The sequence below is a fragment of the Camellia sinensis genome, chromosome 4 (assembly GCF_055761805.1).
Source record: "Camellia sinensis isolate YWXY chromosome 4, ASM5576180v1, whole genome shotgun sequence".
Taxonomy (NCBI): domain Eukaryota; kingdom Viridiplantae; phylum Streptophyta; class Magnoliopsida; order Ericales; family Theaceae; genus Camellia; species Camellia sinensis.
The window spans coordinates 175915115-175938939 of record NC_138964.1 but is presented as its reverse complement, the minus strand read 5'-3'; the positions used below and the strand labels follow the sequence as shown (position 1 = coordinate 175938939).

The 23825-nt window shown below is 33.0% G+C and overlaps 3 protein-coding genes and 2 long non-coding RNA genes across 10 annotated transcripts; 4 read left to right on the top strand and 1 right to left on the bottom strand.

Moving 5' to 3' along the window:
• Nucleotides 1-167: 167 nt before the first annotated feature.
• LOC145824248 (protein FAR1-RELATED SEQUENCE 5-like) lies at nt 168-2236 on the top strand. The gene is made up of 2 exons (XM_082923872.1): nt 168-269; nt 1382-2236. Exons 1-2 carry the CDS (start codon nt 168-170, stop codon nt 2234-2236), a joined length of 957 nt encoding a protein of 318 aa, XP_082779998.1.
• A 562-nt stretch (nt 2237-2798) lies between these two features.
• On the top strand, nt 2799-3365 carry LOC145824247 (protein FAR1-RELATED SEQUENCE 1-like). The gene has a single exon (XM_082923871.1). The coding sequence runs from the start codon at nt 2799-2801 to the stop codon at nt 3363-3365; it is 567 nt and encodes a 188-aa protein (XP_082779997.1).
• A 2103-nt stretch (nt 3366-5468) lies between these two features.
• On the bottom strand, nt 5469-9300 carry LOC114322622 (uncharacterized). Its single transcript, XR_014327937.1, has 3 exons — nt 9137-9300; nt 7675-7798; nt 5469-6090 (listed from the first exon to the last, which is right to left on the bottom strand). It is a non-coding gene; the product is annotated as an uncharacterized LOC114322622 (long non-coding RNA).
• LOC114322621 (uncharacterized) lies at nt 8115-9767 on the top strand. The gene is made up of 2 exons (XR_003650822.2): nt 8115-9234; nt 9383-9767. It is a non-coding gene; the product is annotated as an uncharacterized LOC114322621 (long non-coding RNA).
• Nucleotides 9768-11477: 1710 nt separating this feature from the next.
• On the top strand, nt 11478-22837 carry LOC114311934 (uncharacterized). 6 transcript variants are annotated; one of them, XM_082866985.1, is made up of 10 exons: nt 12708-12887; nt 15155-15265; nt 16088-16197; nt 16297-16453; nt 17133-17296; nt 17528-17682; nt 18167-18316; nt 18489-18778; nt 20889-21122; nt 22593-22837. In XM_082866985.1, exons 7-10 carry the CDS (start codon nt 18313-18315, stop codon nt 22602-22604), a joined length of 540 nt encoding a protein of 179 aa, XP_082723111.1. In that variant the 5' UTR covers nt 12708-12887; nt 15155-15265; nt 16088-16197; nt 16297-16453; nt 17133-17296; nt 17528-17682; nt 18167-18312; the 3' UTR covers nt 22605-22837. The 6 variants fall into 6 exon arrangements, with proteins under 6 accessions (XP_082723112.1, XP_082723107.1, XP_082723111.1 ...); XM_082866981.1 differs by lacking the exon at nt 22593-22837 and adding an exon at nt 12021-12307 and having other exon boundaries at nt 12756-12887; nt 17133-17682; nt 20889-21479; XM_082866984.1 differs by lacking the exon at nt 22593-22837 and having other exon boundaries at nt 17583-17682; nt 20889-21479.
• The last annotated feature ends 988 nt before the right edge of the window (nt 22838-23825 follow it).

Here is a 23825-nt window from a genome sequence, read left to right as displayed (position 1 = left end):
ATTCGAATTTCCCGCCTGAACTTTGAACCCTCATTTTGACTTCATCTTCGTCCCTCTCTCCTCTGTTTTGCCCTAACCACGCAGCTGGATAGAGAGAGAGAGAGAAAGAGAAGAGAGGCGATAGAGAACGGAGAGGGGCTTGGCACCATTTGCAAAGACGGAGAACGATGGTGGACGGAGGCGACGGTAATGGAGAAAGGTTGGCGGAGGGACGCGAGTCCTGCTGTGGCGCGACGATGGCGGAGGGACGCGAGTCCGCCTGTGACGAGGTATATTTCAGTCTCTGTGTTATGTATATATGTATATTTCAGTCTCTGTGTTATGTATATATGTATATTTCAGTCTCTATATTTACATTTTGTTTGGATAATCAATGTATACATGTGTTTGCAGACATTAGAAATATTTCAGTCTATTTCTCTATTTCAGTCTCTATGTATTTGCAGACATTACAAATATACTAGTGCAATAATTAATTTGTATATATTAATTTTTCTCTATACATTTCTCTATATTAATTTTTATATATAATTAAGGATTTCTATATAATTAAGGATTTTGTTAATTCAGAAATTACTAATTAAGGATTGAGATATAATTAAGGATTTTGTTAATTCAGAAATTACTAATTTTTAGATATAATTTAGATGAGTTTGTTAAGGATTTAGATATATTTTTTTATCTATTTCAGTCTCTGTGTTTGTGATCTATGCTGCAATCTGTGTTTGCATTCCTCTGTTTACTAGTGGAAACTGCATGGAGTCTGAATCTTCTTTGAAAATGGTTTAAAAAATATGGTCTTGCCAATTCTTTAAAAAAAAATTATGTATCACTTGCCTAAATCTGCTGATAGCTGCCTAATGCCTTAAACTGTTGATCTGCTTGTATAAAGAAATTAAGTCAATGTTGAATAAGATAAAAAAGTATAATTGCTAAGCCTTATTCTTTTGTTATTATCTTTTGTTTTTCCCCATCTTTAGCTTGAAAACTAGTACAAGTGACATGAGTAGATGAACTGTAAGTATACCTAGCACATCAAATTTATTAATGCCTATATGATGAATGATAGGTAGGTATTGTAACTACTAAAAAAAAAAAAAAAAAAAGAGAAGTTGGGCAGCATATGTAAGCAGTCAATTCCCTAGTGCATTATGCTTAAAACATTTTATTGTCTTCCTTTAGATCAAGTTGTCCATTCATTTGAAAGGATGCAGAAACTTGAAATTTTTTAACTTTGATTTGAACTTATGATCATTAAAAAAAAAATATATCTGAACACTGGCATACCTATCCAAAAAACTGGCATACCTGTCTAAAAAAATCCAAGTCATAGATCGAAGTAATATAAATTGATTCATTGAACCTATAAATCGAATTGCAGGTAATCGAAGAAAATAATGTTGTTAATGAGTTGGCTAATTGTGGTTGGAAGCCGAAATTTGGCATGTCATTTGACTCTGAACAAGCTGCATATGATTTTTACAATACCTATGGCGAAAAGGTGGGCTTTAGTATTAAGAAGCTATATGCACACAACAACAAACATACTAAGGAAATAACTTCACGGACTTTTGTATGTTACAAAGAGGGAACTCGAGGTATTGACAAGCGAGATCCACTAGTAAAATTTTCGAGACAAGAGGTGAGGTGTGGTTGTGGTGCTCGATTTAGTATCAAGTTAGATAGAAATTTAGGAAAATATATTGCCATTGAATTTGTTGAACATCATAATCATGATCTTGTGCCTCAAGAGTGCATTTATATGTTTGCATCCCAAAGAAAAATATCTACCACCCAAGCAATTGAAGTAAAATTGGCTTCAGAATCTGGAATTCCTCTTAGGTCTGCTTATGAGCTATTTGGTAGGGAATCTGGTGGAAGAGCATCACTTGGCTTCATCAAATTGGACCAAAAAAATTACTTGAGATCGAAGAGACAAAAAGATTTGGAATATGGAGAAGCGGGTAGTGTGTTGCAATACTTTCGTAAGAAAAGTTTAGAAAATCCATCCTTTTATTATGCAGTCCAATTAGATTGTGAAGAGCAAATAAGTAACATATTTTGGGCGGATGCACAAATGATAATGGGCTATGCTCAATTTGGTGATGTAGTGACCTTTGACACTACTTACAAATTAAATAATGAACATAGACCTCTTGGAACCTTTGTTGGATTTAATCATCATCGAGAAACTGTTGTATTCGGTGCAGCGTTGATGTATGATGAGACTGCCTAATCATTCACATGGTTATTTCAGATTTTTTTGGAGGCAATGTCAAACAAAGCTGTAAAAGCTATTTTCATCGATCAAGATGCTGCGATGGCTAAGGCCATTCCAATTGTCATGCCTAGTACAAACCACCGACTTTGTACATGACATTTGATGCAAAATGTTGTGAAGCATGTGAGTTCCCTCTTTCAAGATGTTGAGGTAAAGGGTGTATTTTCAAAATTTATGCATCAAATTGATGATGAAGAAGAATTCAAAATACAATGGGACCGCTTGATAGGTATGATGCACACAACAATCATTGGTTAGCGTAAACTTTTGGTGTGAAGGAGAAATGGGGATGGCCATATATTATGAATTCTTGGGCAGCTGGACTGAGTACTACTCAACTAAGTGAATCATTCAATGCATTTTTGAAGGATTATCTCAATTGTGATCATAACTTGATGGAATTTTTCAAACATTTCGAGAGGGTGCTCTATGACAAGAGGTATAAAGAATTGGAAGCCGAGTATATTTGTGTCAAAAATTGCCAAAGGTTTCCATTTCAACTGTGATGTTAAAGTAAATGGCAGATATTTACACCAAAACAATTTTTGAGGAATTCCAAAATGAGTACGTGCAGTCCATTAAAGCGTCCATTGTAGGCACTATTCATGATAGTGAGAGTATCATATTCACAATTCAAACAGATGTAGATGGAAAAAAAGATAAAAATGTGACAATGGATAGAGATGGTTTTTTGAGTTGTAGTTGCAAGAAGTTTGAAGTGAAGGGCATAGTGTGTCAACATTGTTTAAAGGTGCTTAGAGAGATAATCAATGCAAAGGACCTTCCTGCACAATACATACTCAAACGATGGACTAAAAAAGCAAGGGCTGAAAGTGTGAAAGATAGGCGTGGGTATGATGTGAAGGCTGATGTCAAACTATATCAAAGCAACCGATATAGGTCATTGATGAATATGTTTAGAGCTATAGCAAGTAGAGCCGCCGAAAGTGAAGAAACTTATCATTTGTCACTTGCAAAAGGTGAAGAACTGAGTGTCATGGTTGAAGACAAATTAAGTGTGCACACTTGTGGTCAAGTGGAGATCACTGAATTCAGAAATTCCTCAGCTAACACATGCCCATAGAGTGATGAAGTAGATTGTCCAATCCAAGCCAAGGGACTGAAGAAAAGACAAGCAACTAGTAAGGGACGAGGGAGGATCAAGGGCGGGATGGAAAAATGTATTGCAAAGAAGAAAAGAATGCAATCTAAGCAGGTAATTAATTGAAGTTATGTGTGATTGTTATGTGTTATCAATTTTGTGTTATGTGTGTTAGGAAAATAATTTATTAAATAATTTGGTTGTTTGCAGGGTGATGGTTTTTGTATTCTTGAAGGTCAATATGAGCCTCCTGTTGCCATGTGTAATATTTCTAGTCAGGTAATTAATTTTTACTATTGTGTGCAACCTTGTATTAATTTGTTGGATTGATTATTCTTGCAACTAGTAGCGTTATATTTATTATTTTTGGTCTTTTGTGATGCATGTAGGATGGTTCTTTTTCTACTTATCAGGGTCAATCTCAACCTTCTTCCGACATGGGTAATCATTCAATACAGGTAATATTTAATTTAGGGTGTTTACCTTTGACATGCATAGACGTTAGGGAAATCGAACCTCATACGGAACCAACATATCGTGCATTATTAACTTTTTTTTTCACATTGTCTTATTCTTTGCTTTATGTTGGTTTACTTTAGGGTGTTTACACTCCACAAAGTCAATCTCGACCTCCTTTTGTCATTGGTAATAATTATGTTGAGGTAATATAAAATATTGTTTGTTTTTTAACATGAAAATGTATTATGAACTTTTTTTGCCATACATTGTCTTATTCTTTGCTTTATGTTGGTTTACTTTAGGGTGTTTACACTCCACAAGGTCAATCTCGACCTCCTTTTGCCATGGGTAGTAATTATGTTGAGGTAATATAAAATAATGTTTGTTTTTTAACATGAAAATGCATTATTAATTTTTTTTCATTTCACTTCATCTTTTATTTATGTTGGTTTACTTTAGGGTCATGGTCGTGCAATCTATATTTCCCAATCTCGACCTGAATCCCAATCTCAACCTTCTTTTGCCATGGGTCATACTAATTATGTTGAGGTAATATTTCATATTGTATGTTTTGTAAAATGAAAATGCATTATTACTATTTTTCGTTTCACTTCTTCTTTTTTTATGTTGGTTTACTTTAAGGTCATGGTCGTGCAATCTATATTTCTCAACCTCAATCCCAATCTCGACCTGAATCCCAATCTCAACCTTCATTTGCCGTGGGTCGTACAGGTGTTCATCATGTCATGTATCCTACATATGATGTGAGTTGTAATTGCTTACATACTTTACATTGAAAACGTAGTATAGATTCTAAAAATATTTTAATACATGTATCACTATTGCAGGGAAATAACACGCCTCAGTCAATGCCGCCTGATTCAATGCCTTTAGTGTATCCCACTCTGACATCGTTTCAGAAATTGCTTCAAGATACTACTGCAGTCCAACTGTCACAAGCCTCACCTAGTCCTGCTGACAGTCATGTGGATGGACATCCCTGGAAGGCTTGCACCGAACGATGATCTTATTATATTTGTGGATTTGGGTGTATTTTTTTTTTTTTTATGTTCGGTGGGATTTGGATATTTTTGATGGACAATTTTTTTTTTTTTATGTATTTGTAATGTTTTGTGGAATTTGTATAATTTTTATGGATTTCTTTTTTATGTATTTGTAATGTTTGGTGGGATTTGAATATTTTTTATGGACATTTTTTTATGTATTTTTAATGTTTGGTGGGATTTGAATATTTTTGATGGACATCTTTTTAATGTATTTTTAATGTAATGGACATATTACACTTATTTGCTGTTTTGATTACACCCTGTAATGGACAGGTTAAACTTATTTTCTGTTTTGATTACACCTTGTAATGGACAGGTTTGATTTTATTTCCTGTTTTGATTACACCCTGTAATGGACAGATTACACTTATTTCTTATTTTGATTACACCTTGTAATAGACAAGTTAAACTTATTTCCTGTTTTGATTACACCCTGCAATGGACAGGTTTGATTTTATTTCCTGTTTTGATTACACCCTGTAATGGACAGAATACACTTATTCCCTGTTTTCATTACACCCTGTAGTGGACAGATGCTGGGACAGGTTGAACATAACCATAACCATACAAAGTGAACAACATAACCATACAAACTGATTACACAAATTACACAGCTTTGCTGGACAAAATGAACAACATAACCAAGTGTCATTACATAACCATATAACCATACAAAATTAATAAGTCCAGTTAACCATACAAAGATATAGTTTACATAACCACATAACCATACAAACTGCCACTAGCTCCCATGGGTCGCAAAGATTACAAAACTATTACATTTTTATAACTAACACGATCCCAATTACAAGAAAGATACACAACCCATAAATACGACTCGAATTTTGATTTATGTCTGTTTCCAACTTAAGCATCTTCGCCCTCATAAATTGAAGTTCTTCGCTTTGAAATCGAAGTTGTTCGTTCATATGTCGAAGTTGTTGTTCGGTGACAGTTGACATATTTTCCATTTGCACTACTCCTTCACCTCTAGCTTGTGAATTTGTAGGCAAGCACCATCCCATAAAATTGTAGCAATTTTTACAACAATAAAATAATTTGTTTCTGTTTTGTTCCGTCTCCGAAATTTGAATAGTTGCTTTCTTATGACATTTAGGGCAATTTCTGTTGCAGAACGTCAACTGATATGAGGTACCTCCGTTAACAGTTGAACTTGATATCTGCAAAATTATGCACACAATTCATAGGTAAAGTTATATACACATTCAACTTCAATCATATCATTCCTACATTCATCTATAATTCAAGTTTTGTACATTAATAAGCCATCACTACCAAATGGATTTTTCCAAAAACAGATAAAGAAGAAGAAAAGAAAAGGAAATAAAACATGGATGGTAGAGTTCAAGTGGATGATCCCTCTGCAGCAAATGAAGCTCATAAGCATGATCTCTCTGCAGCAAATGAAGCACCAGAACCTTATGTAATTCAAGGAAAATAATCCTTGAAGCTCATAAGCATCACAATAGAAAGAAATTTGTTGTGATTAAGATTATCTATTCTACTAACCCCATTTTTGGCACATTGGTCCATTCGCATATAACAAAGAATAATTTGGGCACTAATTGTTCAATGAGAATAGCTCAAATTTAGAAATGATAGTTTAGATACGGACTTCAACATAAAATTTGAGAGATTTACCATGATGAGTTATGATAGACAATAAAAAAAAATCATAATAAAATCACTTTCCTTTAATCTGCATTATTACAATTATAAGCATCACGGACTTCCTCATTAGTTTCTGATTCCATCTAATAATAGCTAACTCTCATACCATTTTCTATAAAGTTTCAACTTCAAATCCCTTCATTTGAAATCCAAAATTCAGATAACCCATTTTGATATACTTTTTCCATTTTTAAAATTCAATATCATTATCAAATTTAAATTCAAGATCATTGTCAGAATCAAATATGTTCTACAAATCATTCTTAAATTTAAGATTCAATGACAGAAGTCAAATGTTCAAAACAGAATCAAATATTTGAACAGGGTGTAATCAAAACAGGAAATAAGAATATATGTAATCTATGTTCAACTGAAATATGTTCTGAGAAATAAGAATTTGTTCACCCTGTTCAAATAAAAATATTTGTAATCCTGTTCTTAAATATGTTAAGAAATATGAGCATGGAATTCTGTTTTATTTGAACATATTTAAGAATGGAATATTGATTACAAATATTCTTATTCTATGAAATATGTTCTATGTTCACCCTGTGCAATCAAACGTATTTCTCAAATTCTGTTTTATTTGAACATATTTAAGAATGGAATCTATGTTCAAAACAGAAGTCAAGTTAACATTGTTAAATTATGCACATTTCATAGAAGTCAAGTTAACATTGTTCAACTGTTAAACATAGATTCCAACTTTTGAACATATTTTGCACATTTCATAGAAGTCAAGTTAACATTGTTAAATTAAGAATGTGTTCATAGATTAAATTAAGAATGGAATCTATGTTCAAAACAGAAGTCAAGTTAACATTGTCAAGTTAACATATTTAAGAATAGGTTCTGAAATATGTTCATATTTAAGAATGGAATCTATGTTCATAGTTCAACTATTAAACATTCTGAGCACATTAAATTATATTTTTATGTTCATCAACAATGTTAAAGATTCTAAACATATGTTCATCAACCATTGTCAGGATCTATGTTCATCAACCAAAAAGAGTATGGGCAAAAAAAAGAATGAAAAATCTATGGAAAAATCGAAAGGGAGAGAAACGAACCTCGTCAGTTCACTCTTCCAGATCGTCCAGGTCGTCTTCTCTCCTTCGTCCTGTATCGTCGCCTCACTCTTCCAGATCGTCCAGATCGTCTCCTCTCCTTCGTCCTGTATCATCGCCTCTGTGTCTAGGGTTCAAAAAAGGAAAGGGGAAAGCTAAATAAGAAGCAAAGAAAGGAAAAAAAAAAACATACAAAACGATGTCGTTTTGTAGTGCTGCTGGGAATGCTACAGGAAAGAGCGGCTGAAGATCCGAACTCATTAAGAAATTAGTCCAATGGGATTAGGTTTTTTTTTTTTTTTTTTTAACATGTTGGCATTTTTTTAAAATATTAATGTTTAATGTTTTTGTATTTTTTTGTTAAGCAAAAATCATAATTTTATTTTTTTAATATTTTATATTTCTTTTATAAGGTAATAATTTAACAATCTACATACTAACAACTACCACCAAAACAAACATTTATTTAATTGTCTCGCTATTAATCTCTTCCATTCTCCTTCTTAATACAAACGGGACTAGAGATGATTTGATTCCCTCTATCATCCAATGCAACCCCTATATTTTTAGAATGCTGCTGATTCCAAGGAGTGGATTTGGAGAGCATTGTGCACTTTTATGTTAGTAATAAAAATATAATTCCAACCATTATAAACTGCCGTATTTATTTGTGGTGACCACAATTTGAAAATCTATTTACTGCAATTCCAATTCATGCGGTTAATTCTGCACAAAGCCTGGAAAGGGTCCTCCACTACATGTTCAAAGACCGCTTTATTGCGATGAAGCCAAATACCCCAAAGGATTTTGATCGATTCTCCTAATCCATTCTCGGAACCAAGAGTCCACTGGTAGTTGTTCACCAACGTCAAAATTCAGTCCCAACCTAGATCCTCAAGTGATAGTTACATGAAATTGGCATTTTATTCTAAATTAAAAGATGATTTATAAACATAATCTAAAAACATCTTTCCTCCAATTTCATGATAATAAGTTTTTGAATCTAATTTACCCATGAATATTTTTTACCCCACAAGACATAATAAGGTACAACAAATGATCTGATATAATATAAAAGATTATATATATCATAACTAGCCCTTTTTGTGTGTGTGTGTGTTTGTGTTTTTTTTGGATCGATCAGTATGAGATTTCCAATGAGAAGCATTATAATAAATTTGACAATTAAAGTCTAACAATACACCAAATCTAATCAAATAACTAACTACAAACAACCCAAAAATAGAAGAGAAATAAGCATTACAAAGATATCAAACTCTTTTTCATAGAAGTTGAACAGAAAATAGATAAGGAATAAATGAGCCTTCGATGTCTGAATATAATAAATTTAAATTTAAGGGGTATAAATAATAATGAGTGAGAATTGAGGGATTATTCATGTAATTAATCCTTCTTTTGTATTTATTCAATCAGGAATCAAAATTTCATTTATCATAAAACTCACCTACAGTTAGAGAGAGAGAGAGAGAGAGAGAGAGAGAGAGAGATGAAGATATTTGGCAAGTACATATTTCCGAGGCAGATCATACTCTTTGGTTCAGGGTATGTATCTATCTTCTTCTTCTTCTTCCATATTTTCTTGTTTATTTTGCTTCTCACCTCATAAATTGGTTAGATTAGATGTCTTATTTTCTTGTAAATATAAATATATACAAATATTGAAATTGAAGTGGGGACAAACATAACACAGGGTTATGTTCTTGGCTGCAACAACGTACGACGTTCATAGATCCATAAAGAACAACGAAACGCCCCCATCCAAACAACAAATCCAAGCCCTGGAGGATTATATCAGCTCCATCCGCCGATCTCCTTGACCTCACCACCACCGCTTCTGAATTTGCCACGTCTTCATTTCCTAAAACTAAAACTCTATCCATACCGCCTAAAAATAAAAAAATAAAATCCACAAAACTGATATGATAATGTCATTTTTGTAATTGAATTATCTTAATATTTATTTTATTTTAAAGTGAAAGATTTGTATTAAACTTTTTTTATTATTATTTTAGTTTTTTTGTTTTTATATGTATGGTGTGTGAAGAGAAATATATTACCAAAATAGTTCATCAAAACATTTCAAATCCGATGTAGATTCTTTCTTAGCATTTAGTTTCTTACCGGGTTATTTGGTATTAAGCATATTTATTTGTTTATTTGTTTTTGTTTTGTTATATCGATTCTCTAATTTTTTTTTTTAACATCTTTTTGTAAAAATTTAAAGAGTAACTAAATAAACAAATATCAAACCAAGGTTCTACACGTAAAAAGTCAAGGAGACTTCCATGTAGGCAGTGGATTTATTGCCCAATAAATCTTATAATAATTAGTAATATTTTTTATTATAAATTATTAAAAAATATTACTAATTATTAATTCAACGACAATTTAAAAATTTTATTATAAAAAATGACACCAATGATAAGTTTTAACGATAGTTTAAAAAAAAGTCGCTAACTTTTAACTTTCAGTAACAATTTGAAAATTTTGTAACAGAAAAACATCACTAATTATAAGTTTTAGCGACAATTTATAAAAATCGTGATCAAAAAATCACTAATTGTAAATTTTAGCGATAAGTATAAAAAATTGTTGCAAATTTTTTTTTTAATAACGGTTGTACCCAAATTTATTTTTAATAAAATTTGTTGAAAATTAAATTCAACTATTAATATTTATTATTAATTTACTTAAAAGGACAAACTACATTTATAGTTGTAACGCAATACATAAATCGACAATGCTACGTAACTCAAATTTTGTGACTCAAAAGTGGCTCAAATGGCCAAAACGACGTCGTTTTGAGTACAGAACAACATAAAAATGGTCAAAACGACGTTATTTTGGCCATTTGAGCCACTTTTGAGTCACAAAATTTGAGTTACGAGACATTTTCCTACATAAATATACATTGATTTGTTGCTTCAAATATTTACTTTTTTTTTTTTTTTTTTTTTTTGTAATAACCTCAAAATATTGTTTGATCTATGGATTTGGAGAAGATTCGAAAAGTAAAAGGAAAAAAGTAGGTAAAATATAAATGAAATATAACTAAATTTTATTTATGCTCACACAATTTTTTTCTTTTTCTTTTCAAACTTTTTTCCAAATTTATGAATCAAATACTGCTTTAACATTTAGCTGAATTTTGTGAAAAATTAAAATTGGTGATGTGATGTAATAATGGTATCCTTTCGGTGAAAACAAATATAGATTTTTCATAAGGGTTTTCAATAGATATTTCGATTTGTCTAAATTGATCGAATCAAATTGATTCATGCATTTTAAATAGATGCGTGATGATTAATTTTTTTACGGTTCCAATTCGTAGCTCGAATTTTCCGTCGCTCGAGTGGCTTGAAATTCTAAAACGATGTCGTTTTAGGATGTTTTTTGATTCTCTTATTGGTAAGATAATATTTTTCGTACCATTCGGTCCATTCGAGCCTCACTTTCTCGAGCTACGGAGCATTTTTCATTTTTTTAATCCGTCTAGCTTTAGACAAATGGTGGATTTGATATTCTTTTGACTACAGTCGAACCGCAAGAACCTTTAATAATTTGTAAAATTTTGTGTTTTCAATTTATTTAGATATTCTGTTAATGTTTTTAATTAAAAAAGAGTTTAAATATTTTGTTATATTTTAATTTGTTTTCAATTTAAAAATTCTTTTATCAAATGACAAGTGTTGATATTTGATATTTTTATGTAAAAAAATAAGGCTTAATTTTATCTTTTTTAAAAAAAAGTCATGTTAAATAGTTTTTGAATAAAAAAAAAAAGTAATGAAATAGTTTTGATTATGCATAGTTTTCTTATATATATTTATTATTGATATTTGACAATTTATTTGATAATTTTTTGATTGTATTGAGTTGGATTGTGATTCAAAAAAAAATATTAACAAATTATTATATTATATTTAAAATTTATAAAACCTTAAACTATCTAATCGATTCATAATTATCCATCAATTCGCTAATCCGTTCAATATACATCTGCCAATCCAGCAGGGGATTGAGCTTATAAATGGAGATTCCTGCTCATGAAATAAGAATATTCTTTTACTTGAGAAGATGTTTGCCAGGACTTTTTTTTTTTTTTTTTTACCCGAGAAAAACTTGAAAAACTGTATTGTAGTATTCCATCACATTTTAATTAAAGTGCACACACAATATTTTTATTTATAAATCATTGACGACAATCCATAGCCTGTTAGACTATTTTTAATCCAAATTTAAATCTTTTATCAAATTTAAATTTGATAAAAACAGTACTCTAATCATTTTATTAAATTGGTATCAAATGAAGAGAGTTGACTTTTTTTTTATCTAATCAAGAGAGTGATGTAGGCCGAAAGATACCACATTGAGGCCACTTAAGTTACATTTTTAGTCTTTTAATTTTATTTATTTGGTGGAGATGATCTGTTTCGTGCATTTGTACATATTTGGCAGGAAATATGAAAATTCAATCAAAAATGGCGTGAAAGCAAATCTTCCGAGCAAGAAGTGAAGAATCTGAGCCAGCCAGACCACTACACATGCAGCCAAGCTTAACCGCACGTGCGGCCCACATGGGCGCTCAAGCAGCCCACCTTGCACTACAACAAAAGTAACCTATGGTGACGAAAACTAGTGAAGAAAATAAAATTCGTCACTAAATAAAAATAATTCGTGAGGAATTTTTAAATTTTGTCACATATGATAAAAAAATAAAAATGATAGGTGACAAAATATATTTTCGTCAATAAATATTTCATTTTAAGTGAGGAAAACTTAAGTTTCGTCACCAAAAATTTTCCCGCTATTTTTTTTCGGTGGCGCCAAAATTTTGGGACTTTTGGTGACAAAAAAATTTGTCACTAATTATAAAATTATTTGTGATGAATATATTTTCATCACCAAAACGTTTTAATATTTCTGATATCTTTTGGTGAGGAAATAATATTGTCACCAATTTTGATGAAAAATTTTTGATATATTGAGCGGCAATAAAAAAAAAAAGGTATTAATTTTTTTTATCATTTTTTTTTGTTTATCATCTCTCTCTCTCAAAATAGGGTATTAATTTGTCTTACCTCTTACTCCTCTACGACGCCGATCGCCATTGTCGCCTCTATTAGTCTTGTCGATCGTCACCGCCAGTAGCAGCCTTGCCGGTAACCGCCACATCTTCTTCGCTTGATGATTTGGTACATGATTTCTCTTTGCTCTTTCTTTGGTGTCTCTTTCTCTTATTCTCTGTTTTGGTATGGTGACAAAAATTAGTGAAGAAAACAAATTTCGTCACTAAATAAGAATAATCCATGAGGAATTATAAATTTTATCACGTATAATAAAAAAAATAAAATAATAGGTGACGAAATTTATTTCCGTCAACAAATATTTACTTTTAGGTGAGAAAAAAAATAAGTTTCGTCACCTAAATTTTTTCCACTAACTTTTTTTTTATGATGTCAAAATTGTCAAAATTTTGAAAGTTTTGGTGAGAATTTTGTATAAGTTTATTATGCCTGATTAGTTAGACCATCTCCAACGGTGAATCAAACCTGGCATCAAATTTAAAATTTGGTGAAAAAGCCACTTTTTTAAGCTCCAACGTTTTCACCAGATCGATATCAAATCCAAAATTCAGCAAAAATGGTACCAAACTGAGTGCAGGCGAAGCGTTTAACCAAATCACTGTTCCTAACCGTTGGGATGAGACGAACGGGTCGACCATCCGGTTGACCAACTGGTCGCCCCGGAAAAAGTTCAGACCGTTCACAAAAAGGTTCAAACGACTCAAAAAAAAAAAAAAAAAAATTGCCTAGGTGGTCGACCACCCGGTCGACCGGCTGGTTGACCACCCGGTCGACCACCAAAAGTTCAAAAAGTTCAAAAAAAAAAGTTCAAACCAGTAAAAAAAAAAAAAAAAAAAAAAAAAAATTTTGCCGTTACCGGTTGACCGGCTGGTCGACCGGCCGGTCAACCAACCGGTTGCCCAGCGCAAATTTGATGAAACGGATTTGATGTTGAACCGTTGGAGCGCGAAATATCAAATTAAAGAAATGACCCCTTTTTCACTCAAATTTGGTGAAACATTTGGTACACGTTGGAGGTGCTCTTATAAACTCAAATTTTGTATAAACTCAAATTTTGGGGCTTTTCACCAATAATCTCCAACTCCTTGGTATCGAGAACTCCAAACACCAGATCGACGACGGTCTCCCTGCCCTTTACTCCTCTTCCATGGCCGCCACCGTCTTCACCCTCACATCCACCGCACACCACCACCACCACCACCGTCTTCACCATCTTCGTGCCATTCTCAGACAACGACGATATGAGATATGAAGGCTTCAAATCTGTTGGATTTATGGTAGATCTGAGATGTGAGGGCTCTTTCTCCGCTGCTCCAACCACCGAGATGAACGATGGGGGCCAAATCTGTGTTCGATTTTTGTTGGTTCATAATCTATGTTCAAAGTTATATATATATATATATATATTTAAAGCTTCAGTGATTTCTATATGTGTGTGTGTAATTAGGTATCTAATTGTTCGATTTCCAAACCCTAATGGCGGAAATTGAAATTCGAAGTCTGTATATGTGTGTAATTGGGTATCTGATTGTCAAACGTGTGGTACATCCAAGTATGCATAGGGTTTATTTTCCTTTGTATCACTCTGCAAGCTTTGTCCATTGCATTAATTTTACATTAGATTTTGGTCTACATGCCTTGAATATGTTTCAGTATCTTTTGTAAATCTTACTCATAATCTTACTCTTTTTATAGCTCTGTATCTTTTGGAAAATATTCTCAATACTCCTTTTTTCAAGCATTTTTTTTGTGCCATAGATCTGTTTTTATTGTGATGACATGGTATCTTCCTTGGCTTGTAGTCAGTATATGAGTGCATTGAATATTCACTAGCTAGCAGTAAGTATTTAGGGTTTTAAGCTTGTTGAGTTGAGTTGAGATGAGAGTTTGCTTGCATGAATCCACTGTTAAGGGAGCTTTGTTCGTACTTTTTCAGTATTATTTTGGCTTTATAGCTTAAATTTGATTTCTGCTTGAAACCTCAGTGTAGGGCTGTACTTTAACTGTCAAACTGCAATCCCATTTCACCTTACTGTTCCCAGAACCTTGAGGTTGTACACGTGTAATTGAAGAATTTCATTGGTTAGCCAGGGACATGGCCCTTTCATTGCTGTTTTCCTACTCTTATATACTCGTAGAATCTTGCTTGCCTTTAACTTTCTTATTGCCAAATATTTTGTTTTGAAAGTAGCAACCCAATTGATCATATTAACATGTATTGTTTTGAAATTTTATTGCTGAATAGCCATTGTGCATACATAATTCTTATGGATTCAATACATGACGTGAATTTTCAGATTTTAGAGCATCAGATTTTAGTAAGTTGGTTTGTTTGACATGCTATTGTAGCTGATTTTTTTGTTTTTGTTTTCTAGATTGAACCAGGTAGTCAGACTGAGCAAGCTCCTCCATCAACTGTATTTTTGTTGGCTCCTGGGGATATGCATGGTTTCAGATTCTTGACCATCTCAGTTGCACCTAGTCCGGTATTGTTTCTTTAATTTCATCTGTTGTCTCACATGTGTTCTCCATTTCATAGTATCACAAGTATATATGCATCAGAAGGTTTTGTGAAACCCTTTGGCTGCTTGTGTTTGTTTATATCAGAAAAATTCTGGCATAAATTCACTGTAGTTAATTTTCCAAAGCAATCTCAGAAATCAGAGCAATGCATATTATTTGAAAAACATTGTTTGTAGCATGACTTTCTCTTTAATATTGCCAATGCAATTGCCATTGGAAAAACATGAGATCTTTAGAGCCACTTTACTAAAGACTGGATATGCACTGATGTTTTTATTTCTAATTTTTCTTTTCCCCCATTTGTTTTATGTTTGAATATCTTGTTTATTGTGCCCTTCCTTCTATTTGAATGTCTTTTTGGAGTGTTGCGTAAAAATCAAAGCATTGATGCTGTTTGCATTAGCCTCGCCTGGAGTCCAGCCTCAATAAAGCCTTTTAAATACACAAGTTTTGCTTTGAGTGGCTGTGTTGTTGTTGTTTCTTTTTCTCTTTCTTTTCTTTTTTTCCCTGTTGCTAAATGAATTTCTATTTTCTAGTATGATAATATTCTCATTATGCCATAATCTTTGTTTGTTTTGAGGAGTCTCTCATTTTCTCATCCTGTATGCATGTTATATTGTGATACTCTGTTGATCATACAGATTTTATATCCTATGTATCTGCGGTATCTTTTGAATGTTACTTTTGCTCTTGTTGAATGTGATGAGCATCTCTCAGTTACTTTTGAAAGAGGTTTAAGTTGAGAATGTATGTATTATGACTTTCGGGCTCTCAAACTGTTTCAGGAAGGCCTCCACCTGCTGCTTCCATGGCAGTTGGACAATTCTTTATTCCAAAAGATGGGGAATTAGAGTTGTCTCATCAGTTGTTGCTTCTCTCAACTTATTCTCCGAAGGTCAGCACTTCCATAAAGCAGCTTCTGGGCGTGTGATTTAATCTGGATTATATAGTTTTATTCATCTACTAACGGCTTCATTACTTAAATTTTGCACAGGACATAATATTGAAGGAGGACCATCCTCTTGATTTCAATATGTCATTTGCTATTAGCTTAGGTCTTTTTCCTGTTAAACTATCTCTGGAAACTACAGGATGTGGAATAAAAAAATCTGTACTCCCCGTTGAAGAGGCTGGAGATCTGGAGAATGGCAGTAAGGCTTTCTTTATGTATTTATTTTCCATGAAGTCAACTTGATTTCAGACGTGGATTATATATATATTAATTTGTGGAATATGATGAACATAAGTAACCTCATTAAGGTTTTCCTGTAGTTGATGATCTTGTATAATTTGCGCATAGTTGGATTGTAGCCCCTTCTTTTGTGTCTCTTAATTGAAATTTTACTTATCAAAAAAAAAGAAGAAAGGCTTTTCTAATTGTCAGGTTTTCATACCCTGACAACATCGGCCTCTCGTGGAGATTTAAAAACATGGAAAAGATGGTTTTCTGAAATTACAATTTAAATATGAATTTTCCATTTGTTGAGTGTTTAGAGTTTTACTAAGGTGTTTTAACCTTAACATTGACATAATAATAAACCTGTCAGTTGATGGCAGTTTCTTAAATGGTAGGATTTGGACTTACTAGTATGAATCTAAAAACACTGAAGGTTCGGGTTTTTTTTGGTATTTTGAATATTGTATATCTTCTTTGGTTTGATTTAAATTTGGACAGTTGGGGCATCATTATTCTTCTTTTCAATGTTTAGCTTAAAAAATTATGATCTTTGGATTTCCTTACTATCAGAGGTTTTTTTTTTTTTTTTCCATTTCTTTTGATCAGGTTTTTGTTTTCTATTTCTGCTAAGGGTAGCTCTTTCCTGGTAGCAGGACTTTGCAAACTGCACTGTTTTCCACCTGTGGCACTTGCTTGGGATGCTACATCAGGTCTTCACATATTTCCAAATTTGTATTCTGAGACAGTTATGGTGGATTCTTCACCAGCACTCTGGAGTTCAACTCAGGGGTTCGAGAAGACTACCGTTTTGTTACTGGTATTGTCATCTAATGTTTAATAAGTTTCCTGTCTTGTAATAACCATACAATATAGGATTAATACAATTCACAGTTCTATTTCTCCAACCTTAAAAATTAAAGGTTTTGATTTCTGCGTTTTCTGTCATATTTTATTTATTTATTTATCGTTTGTGTGTGTGAATGGGGACTAGTGATTTCAGTAATTTGTGTTTGCCACGTGTTCTGGTTTTTGCAACTAACTTCTGCAGCTTGTTGGGTTGTGCGCTGCTATCTGTTACATGGCGATTTGGCTTGGATACACAGACATGCACTTAATCTTTGGTGTATCTATGACTTTGGAGCATGTGTGGCTCAGCAGGGAGAGCTGAATAATCAGTTGAAGCAGTAGCTCTAGAAGTTCTAGGTATGCTATTCCAGTCTATATCTCTACCAATGATAGGAATCGCCACTTCTTTTGTAACTGACTTTAAATACAATAGTTTTATCTGTTTCTCATTCTTCAGATGTTCTAGCCAATTCGTATTCAAGCTTTGAAACTTGATGTTGTTGATGAATATTTTTTTAGATTGTGAATACTTTATTCATTTACTTGCCTAGTGCTCATGTTATAGGGCTGTAAACAAGCGAAGTCATGCCAAGTAGTTGGTTGCTCAAATTTAGCTTGAAAAATGAACAAGTTTCAAAATGAGTTCAAGTTTGACTTGTTTACCGTTGAAAATGTAGCGTGATTTGTTCACATACCGAGCTAATCCCAAAGTTTGTCTCGTTTTATAGTATTAGATGTGTGTTCACTGAATGGTCTCAGTGATCTCAGCTTTTCAAGTCTTTTTCCAAGAGCTTTACACTGCTTTTGGTAGAACATGCTAATTTTTAATATACTGTTTCAGATATGAAGCATGGGTCATTTATAATTTCTTGGCATTGTGCCTGGCATGGGTGGGTGGACCAGGAGCTGTTGTGTTGAGTTTAAGTGGTCGGGTTCTGAAGCCAAGCTGGTATCTGATGACATGCTGCTTTTCTCCCATTCCATTAGATGGGTGAGTATGTTTTAAATTAATCAGCCATCTACTGTGATTGGTTTTTGATGCATGGTGACAACCCTCAGGGTCCAAGTAATTTGAGGTTTTATTTAATGAATTTTGGAAATGATTGGAAGGGATAGTGCAATCTTTATATTCCTGAGTTGGAATGATTTGACTGGACTTATAGGTTCCTCATTCATACGGAGATGCAAGCAAGGTTGTTTGCAGTTTGTGATACTCAAGCCTGTTTTAGTGGCAGTTACATTCATACTTTATGCAAAAGGGAAATATCATGATGGGAATTTCAGTGTGGACCAGTCATACCTTTATCTCACCGTCATCTATATAGTATCGTACTCAGTGGCGCTCTATTCGTTGGCCTTGTTTTATGTGGCGTGCAGAGATTTGCTTCAGCCATTCAATCCAGTTCCAAAGTTTATCATAATCAAGTCTGTTGTTTTCTTGACCTATTGGCAGGTAGGATCTTGTCTAATTTTGTCATTATTTTATCACTGAATTGAATTCCCAGCCTTTTCTGAATCCTAATTCTAGAATGGTGCATTCCTTATATTAATGCCTTACTTTCTGGGATTTTATTAATTACAAGAATAATTACATTTTATCCCCTTGAGATTTTTGACAATTAGAGAGACCATTCTTGTGGTTTCTGAAGTTACAGTTCCCTCCATTTTTGTTTCCTATTATAGTTCTCCTTCCCTACTATTATTCGACCATTATTTTATTGACATATGCTTTAGTGATTAAAGTTTTCTCAATATCAAGATGACACTCTGGCTCTTATTTGATTTCTTGACTGAATAACAATACTATTGTGCCCTTACAAAACTATTCTACAACCAATATCCATGTGGAACCACTACTCACATTATTGTTCAATTTTGTTTTATGTCCAGAGCCAATATGTTATCCTTAATTCACACTGTGCTCCAACATCAAACACTATCATCTCCACTTTTAACCGTCAATATTTTAGTCTTTGCAGACCCTTTTATCTCCTTAAAGCATCCATCAAGTTCATAGATGATCCAACAAATGGTTGCCACCACCATGACAATGTATTGGAACCGCCATCAATTATCTCTCTATTTCCATCACATCTGCAGAGTTAAACCTGCCACCATGTCCATCTCTTTAGTCAAAATAAATAATATCCTATTTCTTTATGTTTTCTTCGAGTTTCATTTTTCTTCATTCCCTCCCACATGACTTTCTAGAACCTGTTATGTCCATCCATTTCAATTGATCCCTTGTTACTGATAGAAGGAGAAATAAGTGGTAGGGATTATATTATATGATTTGAACCTATGACATTTTGTATCCATGACAAACTTGCTTCCAGGATGTGCCACACCTATTCAATTAGTCAAGAAGTAATTATTGAATGCAAATGGACCCTTCGTTGAATAAAGGAATTAGATGTTATTAAGAAAATATCATAAAAGAATCATGGAATTTGATAGAAATGGAGAAAGGAATTGATAAAATCTTCCTACAAAAAGGTACTTATATATTATGGGACCTAGCATATTATTTCATAACATGGAATTGAGGACAATGGAAGAAAGCTGCCATGACCTCTTATTATCATCAGTGTTTTTTATCTTTCCATGTTTGTTGACAATTCACATTTCCTTATGATGGACCCCTTGCCACAGTTAGTCAAACCTTACAGTAACTCTCTGAACACATTAGCATTTTGATGTGTAGTAGATTCAAAACTGACAATTGTGGCCACTGCAATTATTGTCATTATCATATTTCATCTTCATCTTCATCTTCCATAGCTTTTTTGTGGCTGCCACAATGAAAACTGTCTCTATGCCAGTTGGTTTTTATTTTCCTCTATTAACAGTATTATGGTGATCAATATTTGAATAGAAAAAAAACAGATGGTAATTGATTGTTTTTGTTTGGTGGTGAGACAATTGGAGGATAAGTGATGAGAAGGACATCCTGTACATTCATGAATACATATTTTCTGACTAAAATAGCCTATGTAGGAGCCGCTTGGCATTCTTTATCTACTAACCTGTAAGGGTTGGGGGAAGGTGGTTTGATATGTCAATAAACCATTAGGGAAGCTAAGTGTAATGTAAGAAACCTAAGGAGAGTTTTTCTAATCGTAACCTCAAGAGAGGTCACTGTAATTTTCCTTTCCTAGAAATATAATCAAGGTGTAATAGTTTGTGATGTGAATTTTGTGATCACTTCCTTCTCTAAAAAAACAGCTGGTGCTTGATTAGTTGTAAGAATGCCAACTCCCCAAAATTGTAGTTAAATAACTTGTATGTTTAATGCTGGAAGCAATGCATACCTTGGAATACCTTCTGAATGTGGCCCAAACAGGTTTCTGGGTGCCCTTTTCTTTTTTTTTTTCACTTTGTTTCTTTTTGAACAAAGGAAATTGGTGTAAAGTGTAAACAAATAATACAGTGTGCATGGTTTCCTGTTGGATATGCATAAAAATTGTTTTTTTTGCTCATATTGTAGCTGGATTTTGCGTTGATATAGATGTGGGATTTGTAAGACTTCCAGTATGTTTCTTATTATCTTTCTCTTCCATTAGGGTGTTCTTGTTTTTCTTGCTGCAAAATCTGGATTTATAAGGGATACAGAGGAGGCTGCTGAATTCCAGAATTTTATAATTTGTGTTGAGATGCTTATTGCAGCTGTGGGCCACCTTTATACATTTCCATACAAAGAGTATGCTGGTGCCAATATTGGTGTCTCTCGTGGGTTCACAGCGAGCCTTGCGCATGCTTTGAAGTTAAATGACTTTTACCATGACACAGTCCACCAGGTGAGTTATTCTACTTATCTTCTGCTCATGGGCTCCTTAGAGACTGTATCTCATTTTTTAGCTCTGTTTGGTGCATCTTATGGAGTTGCTTGTAGATTTTTTTATTTAGGAAATGTGTGCCAAAGTATTTGGTGCGCTTTTGTTTACAACTTACAAGGCAAAAATAACTTAAATAAGTTGAAAAAGACTTATTATTAGGAAGTAGGGGAATGGGTGTTTTCAACTTTTGCTTTCTAATTATCAGCTATTAGCTTGTAAGAAGCTTCACCTCTAAGTTGCACCACCTGCCTGATGATCAGTTTTTATTTCATGTCTTTTCTGGAAAAAGGAAATTTAAATAATTTTAATAGTAGTTGGGCCTTGTATCACGGGAAACAGTGTTTCCATATAACAAAGAAATAATGCACAACAAAGAAAAAGTGTTTCCATATAACAAAGAAATAATTCTAATATGTTCCTTTAGAACTTGTGTTTAGAACTTTCTGTTTTTAGGTTGTTAGAGGGAGATGAGTTTTAAAAATTCCTTCCCTACGAGGGAGAGAAAGATGAAAGGGATGAAATGTGCTTGTCCACTAGGTGTTAGGGTTGGGTTTGGCCATGCATGGTGGTGTCCTGGTGGACTGTGTCTTGCAAAGTCACCCAACCTAGGTGTTTGGGGAAGTGGATACTGGGTTTTGTTTTAGAGGTGGTTGATAGCCATGGTGGTCCATGAGGCTATTGGTTGGTGGTGGCATGTGAAATATAGGAGGAAATGAGAAGGGGAATGGCGAGTGGGTCTGCTGCTGTAGAAAGGAGGAGGAGGGAGAGGGAATGAAGAAGAAAATAATAGAAAAAGGCAAATTGAAAAAGGGGCAAAAGTATCATTATATATATTTCTTAACACACGCTCAATTTAGTGTGTTAACGCATGGTTAACTTAACCAGAATTTGCAACGTTTGCACTTTACTCCAAATTTCAAGAGGGTTATGTGTATATTTTTAAACATGAAGGAGGTAAAGTGTTTTTGGACAAAACCATATAAAATATAATTAACCCAAAATGTTTGGAGATCTAATTGTGTTTTTATTTCAATATCTATTCGTGTGTATTTGTTTTTGTTTTTATGTTTGCTTGCATGTGTGTTTTGACCTTTTACCTCGTTGAAGTTCAAAATAAAATAGGAACATATTTAGATTTAAATGAAAATGGTAACTCCTATAAAAACTATTGATTGATTAGGTTGCGAACACGTCATGTGATTCTCTTTGGTTCTTGTTGGCATTAGTGCTAGTGATACATGGTGTTCTTGCAATCTTTTGTCATCTTCTGTTATCTGTGTTGCTTATCATTAAGGATTACTTCAACTCTTTGAAGTTTTGGATTGTTATATGCATTTCTATTAAATTGGTTTATAAAATAAAATTATTTAAATATGATTTTAGATGTAATTAATAATATATTAATGTCTTCCTTATTTATTTTCTTTGCAGATTGGTTTTTGATGACGTTTGGAAGCATATTTGCAAATCAAGATCAAGTGTTGAATTATTTATTTATTTCCTGAACTGATACTTAGTTGTAGTTGCAAATCAAGATTGAGTGTTGATTTTTTTTGTGGACTCCACATTAGTTCATTTTGGGATTTGCTTTGATGATTTTTTTGTTATACATAATGGATTATTATTAAAGTTGTTTGATGGATACATTTTGATTTATAATATAATGGTTTAGTGAATTTTTGTGTGGAGTGGTGTATAATAGCTAGTGGATTTCTTAGTACAATTAAAAGGCTATTGGGATCTGAGAAGGGATATTTGTGAAATAATAACTTAAATTGAATATAAAATATGGAACAACTTTAGTGACGAATTTTTTCGTCATTTGTACTTCTTATTATGACAAAGTGATTATTCGTCACTAATAAACTTTTTTTGGTGACAAAATTTACTGTAGTTTATATATGAAAGTTTTTATTTATTTTGTTGTTTGGTGACTAAAAATTTTGTCACGTGTATATATATTTATGACGAAATATATTTCGTCACCCATATATGACTTTTGAAGACAAAATTTCGTCACCTTTACATCTTATTGTGACAATTATTTCCTCATCAATGATCAACATGCGTGACAAATTTATTCGTCAACTAAAGTTATAAATATGGTACTGAACAACTATTTGGTGACGAAAATGAGAATTTTTTGCGACAAAATTTTGTTTTATTGGTGACAAAAAATTATGACTTTTGAAGACGAAAAATTTCGTCATCTTTACATCTTATTGTGACGAAATTATTTCCTCATCAATGATCAACATGCGTGACAAATTTATTTGTCAATTAAAGTCATAAATATGGTACTGAATAACTATTTGGTGACGAAAATGAGAATTTTTGGTGACAAAATGTTGTTTTATTGGTGACAAAAAATTTCGTCACTGAAGTAATTTCATTGGTGACGAAATTATTTTTCGTCACGTTGGTTTTTAGTGACAAACATTCAATGACGAAACCGATGACGAAAATATTTCCTCACAAATATCTATAGTGACGAAATTAGCTCTTTAGAGACAAAAAAATTTCGTCATTCAAGACCCAACTTGTTGTAGTGTTGGGACGCGTGCACAGAATTTTTGGTCTGTTTTGCTCCAAATAAAAGACAAAAAAATAGCCAAAATGAGAGTTCGAAAATTAATTCAGAGAAAAAGGGAGGCTAGGGTTCCA